The following is a 13,052-nucleotide window of genomic DNA, read 5'->3' as shown; positions in this document are numbered from 1 at the left end:
ATGAAGGTTGACTCAAATCAACAAGTATTTATAGTGTAGTTTTATTATTTTTTATTAATAAATTAATTTATAATAGATTTATTTCTTTTGTATTATTAAAAATGATAATAACTTAAAACAATACCACAGATCAGTTTAGAAACAAAAGGGTTTCAAAACTTAAACACTGCTACCATTATCCAATCAGTGGTAAAGAAATAGTAAAACAAATTTGCTTTTAGTGGTAATAGTGTTTTTCCAAATGGAGAAAGTGATTGATTTATATTTTAACCACTACATTTTAGCCTCTTTTGGTTCTTAAATATTTATAATTGATTTAACAATCCAAAAATGTTCAAACACACAATTAAAAAGGGGAGATACAGTTATATTGATTTTTGAAAATGGTGCATGTGTTCATGTTTTTTTGAAAATAAACTAAAAAATATATTTAAAAGATATTAAAAAAAAAAAAATTGAAAAAATGACATTCGTTTTTAATTTATTTACGCGCAATTTTGTGTAAACTTTAAGATTTTAATTAAAAACAAATACGTAAAGTAATATATTTGTATTGTTTTTGTGTTAATCGAAGCGTTAAAACAAAAAAAAAGTAAAAGCAACAACCAACATAATGAATAAAGAGATAGAAGAGTTTCTGAAACAACATAACGATTTTGTTTTTGATAGCAAGATTAATAAAGTATGTATCGATTTATTAATAATATGAATTGAATCGTTTAACATTCTGTTTTCAATCAATAATATCTATCTATATTATTTTTATTATATTTATATTCTACACACACACTCACCACACATGCATAGAAGATTGACACTAATATATTTACTTTACTTTATTTAGATTAGATGTGAAACAACTAAACATGAGATACCATTGAGATTAGATCAACTAAAGATTCATTTAAATTCAAAGAGTTACAAGAATGCTATTATCGATCAGTACGACTTTACTAAATATGCACCGAATATAGTACCTTCAACATCACACGAGTAAGTAAACAACAAGATTATCTAAATATAAAATATATTTGAGGTTATTAGAAAGATTAAAAAATAACTAACAAGTGTATCAATTGTTTGTTTTTATTAATAAATACTATTATAGGAGAAGATTATATTGTAAAATTACAAAGAAAGAGTTGAATAAAGTACCAGAGGAGATAGAGAGACACATCAATGGAAGACAATATAAATCAATCATAAACGAAAGACTCAATGGCAAGAAAAAGAGAATCAATCACGATAAAGATGCTGAAAACGATGGTGCTGAAGGAGAAGAAGCCAGTGATGACGATGCTATCTTGAACTTCAATTCCGACAGTGAAGATGAAGTTGAAAATAAGCAGAATGAAAATGACGATGACGATGATGAAAATGATGATGATGATGAAGATGATGAAGATGATGGAGAAGAGGATGATGAAGAGAATGATGAAGAGATTAACTCTGATGATGACGAAGACGAAGACGACGATTCAGATGATGATGATGAAGAAGTAGAAGATTTTGAAGGTTTTGATCATGAAAAAGATATGATTAAAAGTGATAACGATTCAAGCAGCAGTAGTAGTAGTGACGACGATTCAGAAGAAGAAGAAGAAAAAGCAGCAGTAAAATCAAAAGCAAAATCAATTCCAAAAAGAAGCAACCAAGAACAATCAAATAATAATAATAATCAAAAGAAAAAGAAACAAAAGAAATAAATATATTTTTGAAATTGTTAATTTATTTATTTATTAAATAATAGAAATCAAAAAGATAATCTTTTAATAAAATAATTTCAGTTGTAGTGGTAGTAGTAGTGTTTTGAATCGTTTAAAGACCCAACAAAAACAATAATCCAATGAGTTGTGGAAGAATTGTTGGTTTATTACTTGTTTGACCAACTTCCATGTTGTTAGCACCTTGAATTCTCAGATTGGTAGTGTCAATACTCGAGCTCTTCGAGATTGGTGAGAGATTTGCCATTGATTCTAATTATTTTGTTTTGTTAAAGTTAGTCAGTTAGTTAGTTACTTTCTTTCATTCTTTAATTGATTGACAATTAGAAAACTTACTGTATAACATTTTCTTTGAGTTTAATTAATTAAATTAGTTGGTAGATTCCAAATTGAGATACTTACTGACTGATTGATTCAATTGATATTCAAAAAGTTACTATTTATATTAGAGGAAGTTAGAATCATAAACAAACCTAAACGTTGTCAGAAATGTCAAAACAATATAATTTATTACAATTTTATTAAACTAATGGAAATAACATCAAATCAAAATACAAATTCACAATAAATGAAAAATGAAACAATAAAATTGAACATCCACCGATGACGATTCGCCGTGATAATTTTAACATATCCATCTGATCAGATGATGAATTGTTATCAATGACAAGTTAGAATTTGTATTTTTGTTTACTTACTTATGTGTGTTATTTCATTTTTTTTGCACAGCTTTTTTGGTATTCTCGCATTATTTTTGCAAAATGTTTTCATTTTTTTGGGGGAGGGATAAAATGAAAATTACACATGTTAATGAAATCATTATATTTTTAATATTGGTATCATCCATTAGTAAAAGAGTATATATTCCAATATATAACAAGATTGTACACGGTGATGATCTATGTTAGCGGATTAAGAATATCTATATATCATTGGTTTTGATAAAATAAAATTGAAATATTCGAATTGATCACCATTTAATCTAAATATAACTAAAAATAGTAGTTAGTAATATTTTTTGTGTTAATTATTTGTTTTTTTTCTTATGTGATAAGTTTTTCATTTCACACAACTAATAAACAAAATTATCTATACATATGTATTTTAATTTGTATATTTAACAAATAATTTTTGGTTTTTTTTGTCCAATAAATAATTTAATATTGATCTTTTTTGACTTTACCTCAAAAATATTTTTCTGAGGTTTTTGAGTAAAATATTTCTTTTATTTTCCTTTTAAAAAGAACTATTGTAGTATCCTATTGCAGTCGAAGTAGAAATTAATAAAAGATTTTTAAATCAAAAAAAACTTTTAAATTTTTAATACATTTAACTATTACCAATTTAATTTTTAAATATTCAACTTGGTAGCTAAAAAGTTTAAAAGAATCACTTCTCACTTTTCTCATTAAAAAAAACCAAGTACTTAAAAGAAAAATATTAAAGGTAGAAGTTAACTTTTTAGTGGTTGTGTAAATGAAATAAATATATTTTTTTTAAGGAGTTTGAATTTGTTATTATTTAACTTTTTCTATCTTTATACATACACTGACATATATAGATAGATGGATAAATAAATAAATATATTAATTATCTCTTAAAAGAGTTAATAACTTACGAATTAGAGAAAGAAAGCAAGATGAAATTGAAGGGGGATCCCAATAAATATAAAAGTTTGAAAAACTTTTAAAGTATCGTGGCTTCGATAACAAATCCATTTTCTAAATTTACTCTATTTTAATAGCTCAATCAACTTAATTCGTCCCAACAACTCAACTTCATTTGCAATTAACCTGTATAACTGTAATAATTCATTTCGATTCAATAGGTTGTGGTACAAATTTTCTCTCCATTGGCTGAAGGAAACAAAAATTTTATTTCAATTAAAATTAATATTATACTTTGAAGGTATGTTTTACCTAGGTTAGAACGGTAATACTTTTTATTTTTTTGATTAATAAATATATTACCTTTAAATATAATACAGATTATTTTTTTAATAATAAACAACTTAAAAAAGAATATTTTTTTTTGTTTCAATAAAAAATTAAATGAAACAATATATATTTTTAGTAGTTTTATTCTTTGGAATGGTATTTTTCTATGGAGTGGAATCTAAAAATTGTTCAGAAGCTCTTGCTCCTTATTTCGACGGTGGAAATCATTTAGTTCAATTTTCAGGTAATTTGTCAACTATAAAATATAAAAATATAATATACCAAACTAATACGATTTATTCAAACAGCTGTTTTAAGAAATGGTACTGTGATCTACACAAAACAGATGCTATACAGTTATTATAGTACACTTACCAATGGAGATCCTTTCAAAGTAGTCAGAAATGATTTTACATCTTGCAACGATAACTTGATTCAACCATTCTCTGTCGAAAAACAACAGATTAGTTTCTACGATGCTCATGGTATTGTTCTATACAAAACTGGTGCTGTCAGTATCAGTCCACTATGGAAAATAGAAAATGATACACAATATTCATTCAACTTGATATGTCCTGACAACAGTCAAGTTCTCTACGCATTCAGTCAAGATAATTATTTTTCATTCTATTTCGGAGAAAATTTCTATGATAAGTGTGAATAAACTATTTAAAGATTTTATAAAATAATATTTTAAATTGTTGTTGTTTTTTTTGATTAGAAATTTAATTTTTGTTAATGGTTTTTTTTAGTTAAAAATAAGTTAAACATAATCATTTGATTCCAAATGTAAAAAGATCGATGTAATTATTATCAATTAAATTTAGTAAAGCATGAACCGCGGTAACCTCCAAAAGAAAGAAAAAAATGGTGAACTCTTTCTTTCTTTTTAGAAGATAATAGGTAGGTATCAAACTACTCATCACCTCTATGTTCAGTTGAATGATATACCCTAGTAACTTGAGCAACATACTTACTCAAAACAACAAATTTCTCTAATAATATACTTGATTCAAAGTAGGATTCATTCATTAGATTTGTTATTTCTTTCTTTTTTGTTAATTGTTTATTGTTTTTATCATAATTATGTGTTTTCTTTTTATTTTTATTTTCCAATTAATTGGGACTGGATGTGATGTTGTAATGAATCATAACCTAGCATGAAAAACAATGAATAAAATTTATGTGTAAAAATTAAATTAATTTTGATTTTTTTTTATTTTTTTTTAATTTAAATTTTTTTATATTAAAAGCTGCAGTTCACTGCCTTTTTAATATCACAATAATCAAATTAATTAACAAATCATTACACTGCTCATAATAATAAGAATAGAATAAATATATTTTTAGTAAGATGAGTAAATTTCAATTAGCAATTCCAAAACGTTTCGATGAGATCTCGAAATTCCTCACAGACTACATCCATGATCATCCCTACAAGTCCGCTCAAATCGCATTGATGCTCGGTTGGATCGGTTTCAAACAGATCGTAAAGAAATACCGTTCAATCATTCCAAACAATACTTTTATTGAAATAGATCTTGCCAATCTACTTGCTGTTACCGTATGTAGTTCACACACCGATAATTACACAATTAAATACTTATAATTGACTTGTCAATATTTATTTATCAATTCAATTAGACACCTTTAACTTCAATTGAACAATGGCTTGAACCAGCATCACTATACTTTAGGGATATTGTAGATGGTATTCGTAAGGCTGCAGATGATCCCAAGGTCACCGGTTTGATCTTCCGTATTGGAACACACTTTGCCATGTCATTCGCCCACATTCAAGAGATTCGTGATGCCGTACGTTACATGAGATCCAAAGGTAAGAAAACATTGTTCTACGCTGATTCCTTTGGTGAATTTAGCAATGCAAACATTACCTATTACTTGGCATCTGCATTTGAGTAAGTAAAATTAACTACTGTATTACAATAACTAACAATAAAGTTGAACTAAAACTAACCAATTATATCTTATCAAACAATAATAATAATAGAACAATCTATATGTCACCAGTTGGTTCTTTATGCATTGTAAATTGGGGAATTGATGCTCCATTCATCAAGAAAACTTTAGAAAAACTTGAAATTGTTCCAGAGTTTTTAAGAAGAAGGGAATTCAAAGTATGTTATTTTATAAATATCATATATGATATGAAGTTGTTTATTGATTTACTTATTCATAATTATTATTATTTTTTATATTATATAGTCTGCTGCTAATATGTTCACAGAAGAAAAGATGACTCCATCGGAAAGAGAATCAATGCAATCGATTTTAGATAGTTTGTTCAATCAAATGACAGAGGGTATCGCTCAGGATAGAAATCTTTTGGTGGATGATGTCAGTCGTTACTTTGCGTCTGGTCCATTCACCGCTGCTAAAGCAGAGAGTTTAAAGTTGATCGATAAACTAGCTTACTTACCGGATGCCTACGATGAAATCAAGGGAGTGCAACCCGCAGCAGCAGCAGCAGAGAAGACTGCCAAACAAAGAAAATCACCAAAGGTCAATACCATCTTTTTGACCAAGTATTTGTCGTTGACTGGTAGACTCAATGCACCTGGAAATTCGAAAAAGAATCGTATTGCCTATATCAATGCAGAGGGTGCAATCAGCTGTGGTAAATCGCTGACAAAGATGAATGGTGGTCCAACTATCGGTGCTGAATCACTCTCGTTGGCAATTAGAGCTGCAGTACTCGACAAGACTATCAAGGCAATTATTATTCGTGTTGACTCACCGGGTGGAAGTTATCAAGCGAGTTGCATCGTTCACTTCGAGATCGAGCGAGCAAAGAAGGCTGGAAAGAAGGTGATTGCTCTGATGGGATCGGTCGCTGCATCCGGTGGTTACTTTATCTCTTGTAATGCCGACAAGATTGTCGCTCAACACGGTACCATTACCGGTTCGATTGGTGTACTTCTTGGTAAATTGAATATTAGAAAACCACTCGAGAAAATCGGTGTTTCCTTTGACAATCTCAAGATCAATGAGCGTGACGATACCGTCGGTGACAACAGTAACTTGTTCTCCAGTCTTTACAACTACAGCGAGGCGCAACTTAATACTCTCAACCATGAACTCGATGAAATCTACGGTGATTTCAAATCAAAGGTTGCCCAAGGTAGAAATCTCAGTATGGAGCAAGTCGAGGAGGTTGCACGTGGTCGTGTCTGGTCTGGACAACAGGCTTTCGAGCGCAAGTTGGTCGACAGAATCGGTGGACTCAACGAGGCAATCGAAGAGACCAAAGAGTTGCTCAAACTCGGAAAGGACGACAAGGTAGAGTTGATTCCATTCCCAAGAGACAATCTAATCAAACAGTTGCTCTCATCATCGGCACCATACAACTCCGATGAACTCGATAAAAGAGGTGTCCCACTTGGTATCTCTGCCAGCTCTGTTGGAATAAGCACACTCGCCACACCCATCAAAATGATTGGAACCATCTTTTCACTTTTCAATCATTCCTCATCCCTATTACCAGGACAAATCATGTCATGGCTAAAGAGAGAATCCAACAGACAACATATTTCACTTGAAATGGATTCATCTGTACAAAATTTCTTATAAGAAAATGAAAAAAAAAAAAAAGAAAATATAAATATTATTATGTAAATCAACAACCCAAAAAAAAGTTATATAAATATAAATATTGTTTTTGTAAATCTATTATTAATTTCTTTCTTTCTTTTACAATTAAAATTAATTTAATAATATTTTATTAGTTTATTATATTATAATGCATCTAAATTTATTTCACTAAATGAGCTGGAAAATGAGGAATTAAGTTAATTATTTGTAATTAAAAAAAAAGGTTGAATTTGTTATAAATTACTTACATTTCAATGGCATTCTTAATAAATCTTCGTCGTTTACTGTCACTTGGTGGAGTTTACCTTGGAAGAAATAAGAGACACGAAGTTGTTTGTGCTCTCCGATGCATGGATCGTAGAAACCAAGCATGTCTGATTTCTTGTTGGGATAGAGCTCGAGTTTGCTGTCTTCCACTATATATTGGAGTGCGATGGTGACATCGATCTGTTGATCTGGTGTCGAACCGTTGAGCACACCGTACACCGCTTCCTGTATGATGAGTCCATTCTTTGATTTCTCGTTGGCAATCTTCTTGTCGACCGTTGGTTTCATCAGTTGGACATCGATCGCTGCACGTCTACGCGATTCCCCTATGGCTTCGGCGTGTTTCTCCTTGCGTGCCGCCAGTCTAGCTTGGTCGCTACGTCGACTGAGCGGATCGATAACCAGCAGCTTTATGACGGCGCCAATGACCGATGGCACTGTAAAGAAGAGTACCGATGTCAGCCAATGTACATCGGTGTAAATGGGAATTGGAATCTCAAACGATTGATATTTGTGATGAACGCCAATTGAATAAACATATTTTTTGGTATCCATTGCCAGTGAAAAACTAAATTGAAGTACCGGTGAGATTCTACGCGAAATCGATGCTGTAACACCTCCGAAATGCTGGTTATTCGTTGAAATTGATACACCCAACACTGTTTTCTTGGAAATCGGGAGTTGTCTACTGATACTCGCTGTAACACCAGAATGACTGGCAACCATAACATCGCATCCTAAAATACGATTCTCTATATTTCTGCTAATACTGAAACCTATTTGACCTGCTATTGGTGATGCATGTGCTGATATTCTTGCTTCTGTCGTTGGACTATAATAGTTATAATATAATTATTCCATTAATAAATATAATTCAATAACACTTTATCACTTCTTGTTATTTATTACCTTAAACTCTTTGATAATGAACCTGAAATATCCAATGGTTTCAAATATGTAATTGCTTGTGTTGATGCTATATGTGCACGACTAGAGTGAGAGAGAGAATAATAATTAATTTAAAAGAAAAAAGATAAAGTGCTGCTTTTTTTTTCCAAATTCATTCAAAACACTTACATATTATGTCCAATTATACCTTTAAATCCTATTGATGATAAAATTGGAAGTGTCTCACTGTAGTGAAGTGAAGTAATCATTTGGACTCTATTGAACATCACCTTTTTGTGTGTCGCTCTACATTCGAAATTTGAGTCATAACGTCGCTTGATTACGGTTGGTGAGACTTCCAATGTTCCCAATTTCGAGCTGTTGATTTTGAAACTCTGTGTGGTGCTGATCTTCTTGATGAAACAAGAGTTGTACTCTGGCACGATTGCCACTGACATTGCTTGGTATCCATGTCCATTAAAGAAATTCAGCAGTCTTTCTTCCTTCATTGCTTCGTTGGCACGTGCAAACTTTGCGAGCAGACTCTCCACGCTCGTCGTCGACTTGATGATCGACTGTGCATTCTCCAAGCCGGCAACACCGTAGTTGTCGTAGATGGCACGCTCTTTCTCGTCGGACAACACCTCCTTGGCACGCTTGATCATAGCAAACTTGTGCTGTGAGAGCTGTCGCAACTCCTCGGACTGATGTTTGTCGGGATGATAGGTCATCGCCAGCTTCCTATAGGCATTCTGAATATCCGATGCCGATGCATCACGTGGTACATTCAACACTGCATAGTAATCGATATTCTCTGTTGGATCGCCATCTTCATCAAAGTTGTCATCTTCATCATCGTGTGCATCTCCAAACTTTTTCTTATTCAATTCGTTTTCATCATCACTATCAAATTGATCATTCATTTCCAACAACAATCTAATCTATTTTGTCTATATATAGTTTATTATTGTCTATAAAAAATATAAATAACAAAAAAAAAAAATAGTAAATTAAATGAAAAAAAAAAAAACAAACAATCAGGTGATTCATAATGAGATGGTGATCAAAAAAGGCGCAATCATCAAAATTTCAATTTAAAATTTTCTCATTTTTTAAATTATAACTAAAGTAATTCAAATTTTTATAAACAATTATTAACCGTTGTTATAAACATATTACCAATAATCTAGATTAGAATTTCTAAAACTACAAGATTGACAGATTGAAATTTCTGAACAATATTATTTTTATTTTGTTTTTTTTTACAACCACATATTAATTTTAATCGAACTTCATATTTTCAAAGGTCACAAAATTTTATTTTTTATTTTTATTTTCAGACACACACCTTCACAATTCGATGATGATCAAAATAAATAGTGTTTATTTTTTTTCATTTTTATTTTTAATTTTTAATATATTAGTTTATTTATCAAACAGAACTAGAACAAATATGACTATCACAACAAAGATTGCTGGTGAAGCTGGTACTCCAACTTTCCGTGTATATTTCTTGAATGGTGAAGCCGTTGTCTCTCCATTCCACGACGTTCCACTCTGGGTCAATGAGAAGGCTGCCGTCGCCAATATGTTGGTCGAGATTCCACGTGGAACCAACGCCAAGATGGAAATCTCCACCAAGGAGTTGATGAACCCAATCAAGCAGGACGTCAAAGACGGTAAATTGCGTTTCGTTCACGATAAATATCCATTCAACTACGGTGCACTCCCACAAACCTGGGAGAACCCACACCACGTCCACCCAGACACCGGTGCCAAGGGTGACAACGATCCCTTGGATGCCTGTGAAATTGGATCCGCTTTGGGTGCCCAAGGTGAATTCAAACAAGTCAAGATCCTCGGTGTCTGGGCAATGATCGACGCCGGTGAAACCGACTGGAAGATCCTCTGTATCGATACCAAAGATCCAGTTGCCGATCAAATCAACACCATCGAAGATGTCGAGCGTGTTTTGCCAGGAAAGATCAATGAAGTATTCACTTTCTTGCGTGACTACAAGATCCCCGACGGAAAGGGACCAAACAATTTCGCTTTCGACGGAAAGTTGCTCGACAAGGAATTCGCCATTAAAATCACCAACGAAACCAACCAAGAATGGAAGCAATTGGTTTCTGGTAACACTGAATCACCACTTGCCATTGAATCAACCTTGACCGAAGGTGTCAAGAAATCTGTCTGCGGTAAAGAGACCAAATCCAAGTTGTCATTATGAATTTCCAATAGTAATCCACAAAATAACAACAAATCCAATGGTATCAAATCAAAGCTTTAGTTGTACATAACAAAATAAAATAAAAATAGACTAAAACTTTATTAATTACTTTTTGGATTTGAAAAAAAAAAAAAATAAGATTTATAAATGTAAATCAATTCTAATCATTTATTTATTTGTTTTTTTCCTCTGAATCTTTTTTTTTGTTTGAAATTAATCTATTCGGATTGAATTTGAAATAAATTAAACCTTTTTAAATATTAATATATATATATTAAAGGTGTTACAGGAATTTCTAATAATACTGGTTGATGTTTTGTTTGTTGATAAATATGATCTAATTTGATATGAATTGAATTGATTTCTTTGATTCCAATAAAAAAAAAGTAAAAAAAAAAAAGAATGAGATTGGTTTATTGTGCTGTGGTGGTTGGTTGAAGAGCTGCTTGTTGTTGTTTCAAAACATTCAATTCCTCTCTAAATCTACTCTCATTGTGAACCTTTTCAATTGCAGTTGGTGGCAAGTGTTCTCCTATTTCGATCTTTGTTTTCAGTTGTTCGATTTCCTTTAGCTTTCTACCCAAATTCTTAATTTTCTTTTCCAACTGCTCCTCAGGTGTGTATTCTCTGCTTGGTGGTGTTGGTTGTGATGCTGTCGATGTGGTGGTGGTGCTGGTTGTTGAGGTCGATGGTTTGGCAGTGGCTGGCTTCTTCTCCTTCTTTGGAGCACCGGCTGGACTGCTTCCGCTGCCAGTGGTGGCGGCTGACGATTGACCGGCAGCATTGGTACCCGGTGCTACGTAGATCTTGAAACCTGGTGGCAAGTTGGATACAGGTGTTGGTGGTGCTTGTTGTGCCGCCAATCTTTGGCTGGGTGGAGTGTACTTTGTTGGAGGCGAATTGGTCACTTTCAGCACGGATGGTGGTGGGAAAACGATCTTCTCGTCGGGGAAAGCGAGTGGGTTCTGTGGACGCCAGAATGCTTGATACAACTCTGGAATCTGTTCTTGGTAGACAGTAGAACCATCGTATTTGATCACACGAATTCCATTGTCGACACGAATTCTCGGTGAGAGCACCGCTGTCAAAAAGTGTATCGAGTCTGCAGCCCACTCACTGTAGGTTGCGCAATGGGCGTGAGTGGAAACAATCTTTTTGTAACGCGTCAGGTCCCAGAAATCCATGTCACCCTGTAGATTACCGAATCCACCGAGACAGAGTAGTTTTCCGTTCGGTGAGAATCTGATGGTGTTACGTGGCAACGATCCGAAATCGACGAGTGGTGTTCCCTTGATGTTGAAGAGAGTGGTGTTGAACGGGTTACCGTAGCACACAACAAACTGGTCGAGGGTGGGCGACCACTTGACGTCGTGGATCGGACCCTTAATGCCAAGACTGAAGCTGGTGCCATCGAGTGAGAGGAACCACAGTCCGGTTTCACCGTAGTACGACTTTCCAGTCTTGTCGGTGTCGGTCGATGTGTGAATCAGTATGTTGGTACCTTTACGGTTCCAAAAGATCTTGGCGTCGTTTGCCTTGTAGAAAGAGATGTGTGAGGCGTGTTCGCTGATATTTGGATAGATATAGATACGACAGAGTCCGGGACGCTCCTTCTTCTCGGGAACGAATGTCGAGAACTTGTAGGGTGATTCACCGGGTGCAAAGTCAAACTGTTGGATATCTGGAAGTTTCAGTTTCTTTGCGACCATTCCAATGTTTCTGCCGTTGAAAAAGTGGATCTCGTTTTGCACGAGACGACCGGCCAGCATCTCGTCGTCGGTCCATTTAATGAGTGGCCAATTCTCAGCGTTACAATGTTTCTGTGAAGTTCTGTAGGTGATTTGAGCGTTGCTCAAGTCCCAGACCAGCAAGTTGTTCTCGTTGTTGTTGGCCTCTGAGAAACGCTCCCATGTCAGAAGGAACGAGTTGGCCGGTGAGAAGCTAACATAGACAACGTTGGCGCGCTCAATCTTGAGGAGTGCCGCACCGTTGTCGGCGCGATGCACCACGATGTATTGAGTGTGGACGTATGCGATCAGTGAACCGTCGCGACTGTACTCGACATGCTTAAAGTCGGCAGCACCGCCGTCAATCGACAAGAGTCGTCCGTCTTTTCCATATGCTGGTGAAGTCTGTGATTGAATGATGTTCTTTGAACGCAATGATATCTGTAGGGTCGGTGTAGAAGAAGCTCCGATTGCTGCTGATGTCGAAATCGCTGCAGCAACCGACGAAGTAGTAGAAGTTGAACTAGTTGTTGATGTTGTTGAAGTCATTTAATTTTTGTTTTGTTTTTTGTTTTTGTCCTATAAAATCGATTGATTTCTTATGTGTTTTGTCTGTCTTGACTGAAAAATGATAAGAAAAAAAAACTTTTTCTTGAAACGAAAA

At 33.7% G+C, this 13,052-nt stretch overlaps 5 protein-coding genes across 5 annotated transcripts; 3 read left to right on the top strand and 2 right to left on the bottom strand.

Moving 5' to 3' along the window:
• Nucleotides 1-613: 613 nt before the first annotated feature.
• On the top strand, nucleotides 614-1,706 carry PPL_02890 (uncharacterized protein; the record flags this gene model as incomplete). The annotated part of the gene is made up of 3 exons (XM_020573867.1): nucleotides 614-682; nucleotides 845-993; nucleotides 1,109-1,706. 3 exons carry the CDS (start codon nucleotides 614-616, stop codon nucleotides 1,704-1,706), a joined length of 816 nt encoding a protein of 271 aa, XP_020435939.1.
• Nucleotides 1,707-2,515: 809 nt separating this feature from the next.
• PPL_02889 (uncharacterized protein) lies at nucleotides 2,516-7,252 on the top strand (the record flags this gene model as incomplete). The annotated part of the gene is made up of 7 exons (XM_020573866.1): nucleotides 2,516-2,627; nucleotides 3,798-3,905; nucleotides 3,970-4,315; nucleotides 5,012-5,225; nucleotides 5,306-5,580; nucleotides 5,673-5,799; nucleotides 5,888-7,252. The coding sequence occupies 7 exons, from the start codon at nucleotides 2,516-2,518 to the stop codon at nucleotides 7,250-7,252; spliced, it is 2,547 nt and encodes an 848-aa protein (XP_020435938.1).
• Nucleotides 7,253-7,433: 181 nt separating this feature from the next.
• On the bottom strand, nucleotides 7,434-9,351 carry PPL_02888 (DNAJ heat shock N-terminal domain-containing protein; the record flags this gene model as incomplete). The annotated part of the gene is made up of 4 exons (XM_020573865.1): nucleotides 7,434-7,450; nucleotides 7,522-8,372; nucleotides 8,450-8,530; nucleotides 8,618-9,351. 4 exons carry the CDS (start codon nucleotides 9,349-9,351, stop codon nucleotides 7,434-7,436), a joined length of 1,683 nt encoding a protein of 560 aa, XP_020435937.1.
• Nucleotides 9,352-9,881: 530 nt separating this feature from the next.
• On the top strand, nucleotides 9,882-10,661 carry ppa1 (inorganic pyrophosphatase; the record flags this gene model as incomplete). Its single annotated transcript, XM_020573864.1, has 1 exon — nucleotides 9,882-10,661. The coding sequence occupies one exon, from the start codon at nucleotides 9,882-9,884 to the stop codon at nucleotides 10,659-10,661; it is 780 nt and encodes a 259-aa protein (XP_020435936.1).
• A 413-nt stretch (nucleotides 10,662-11,074) lies between these two features.
• On the bottom strand, nucleotides 11,075-12,937 carry eIF2a (eukaryotic translation initiation factor 2A; the record flags this gene model as incomplete). The annotated part of the gene is made up of 1 exon (XM_020573863.1): nucleotides 11,075-12,937. The coding sequence occupies one exon, from the start codon at nucleotides 12,935-12,937 to the stop codon at nucleotides 11,075-11,077; it is 1,863 nt and encodes a 620-aa protein (XP_020435935.1).
• Nucleotides 12,938-13,052: the final 115 nt, after the last annotated feature.

The sequence above is a fragment of the Heterostelium album genome, assembly GCF_000004825.1.
Source record: "Heterostelium album PN500 unplaced genomic scaffold PPL_scaffold3, whole genome shotgun sequence".
NCBI classification, from domain to species: domain Eukaryota; phylum Evosea; class Eumycetozoa; order Acytosteliales; family Acytosteliaceae; genus Heterostelium; species Heterostelium album.
Note: the sequence above shows the minus strand (reverse complement) of the source record. Positions and strands in the feature narration are given on the sequence as shown.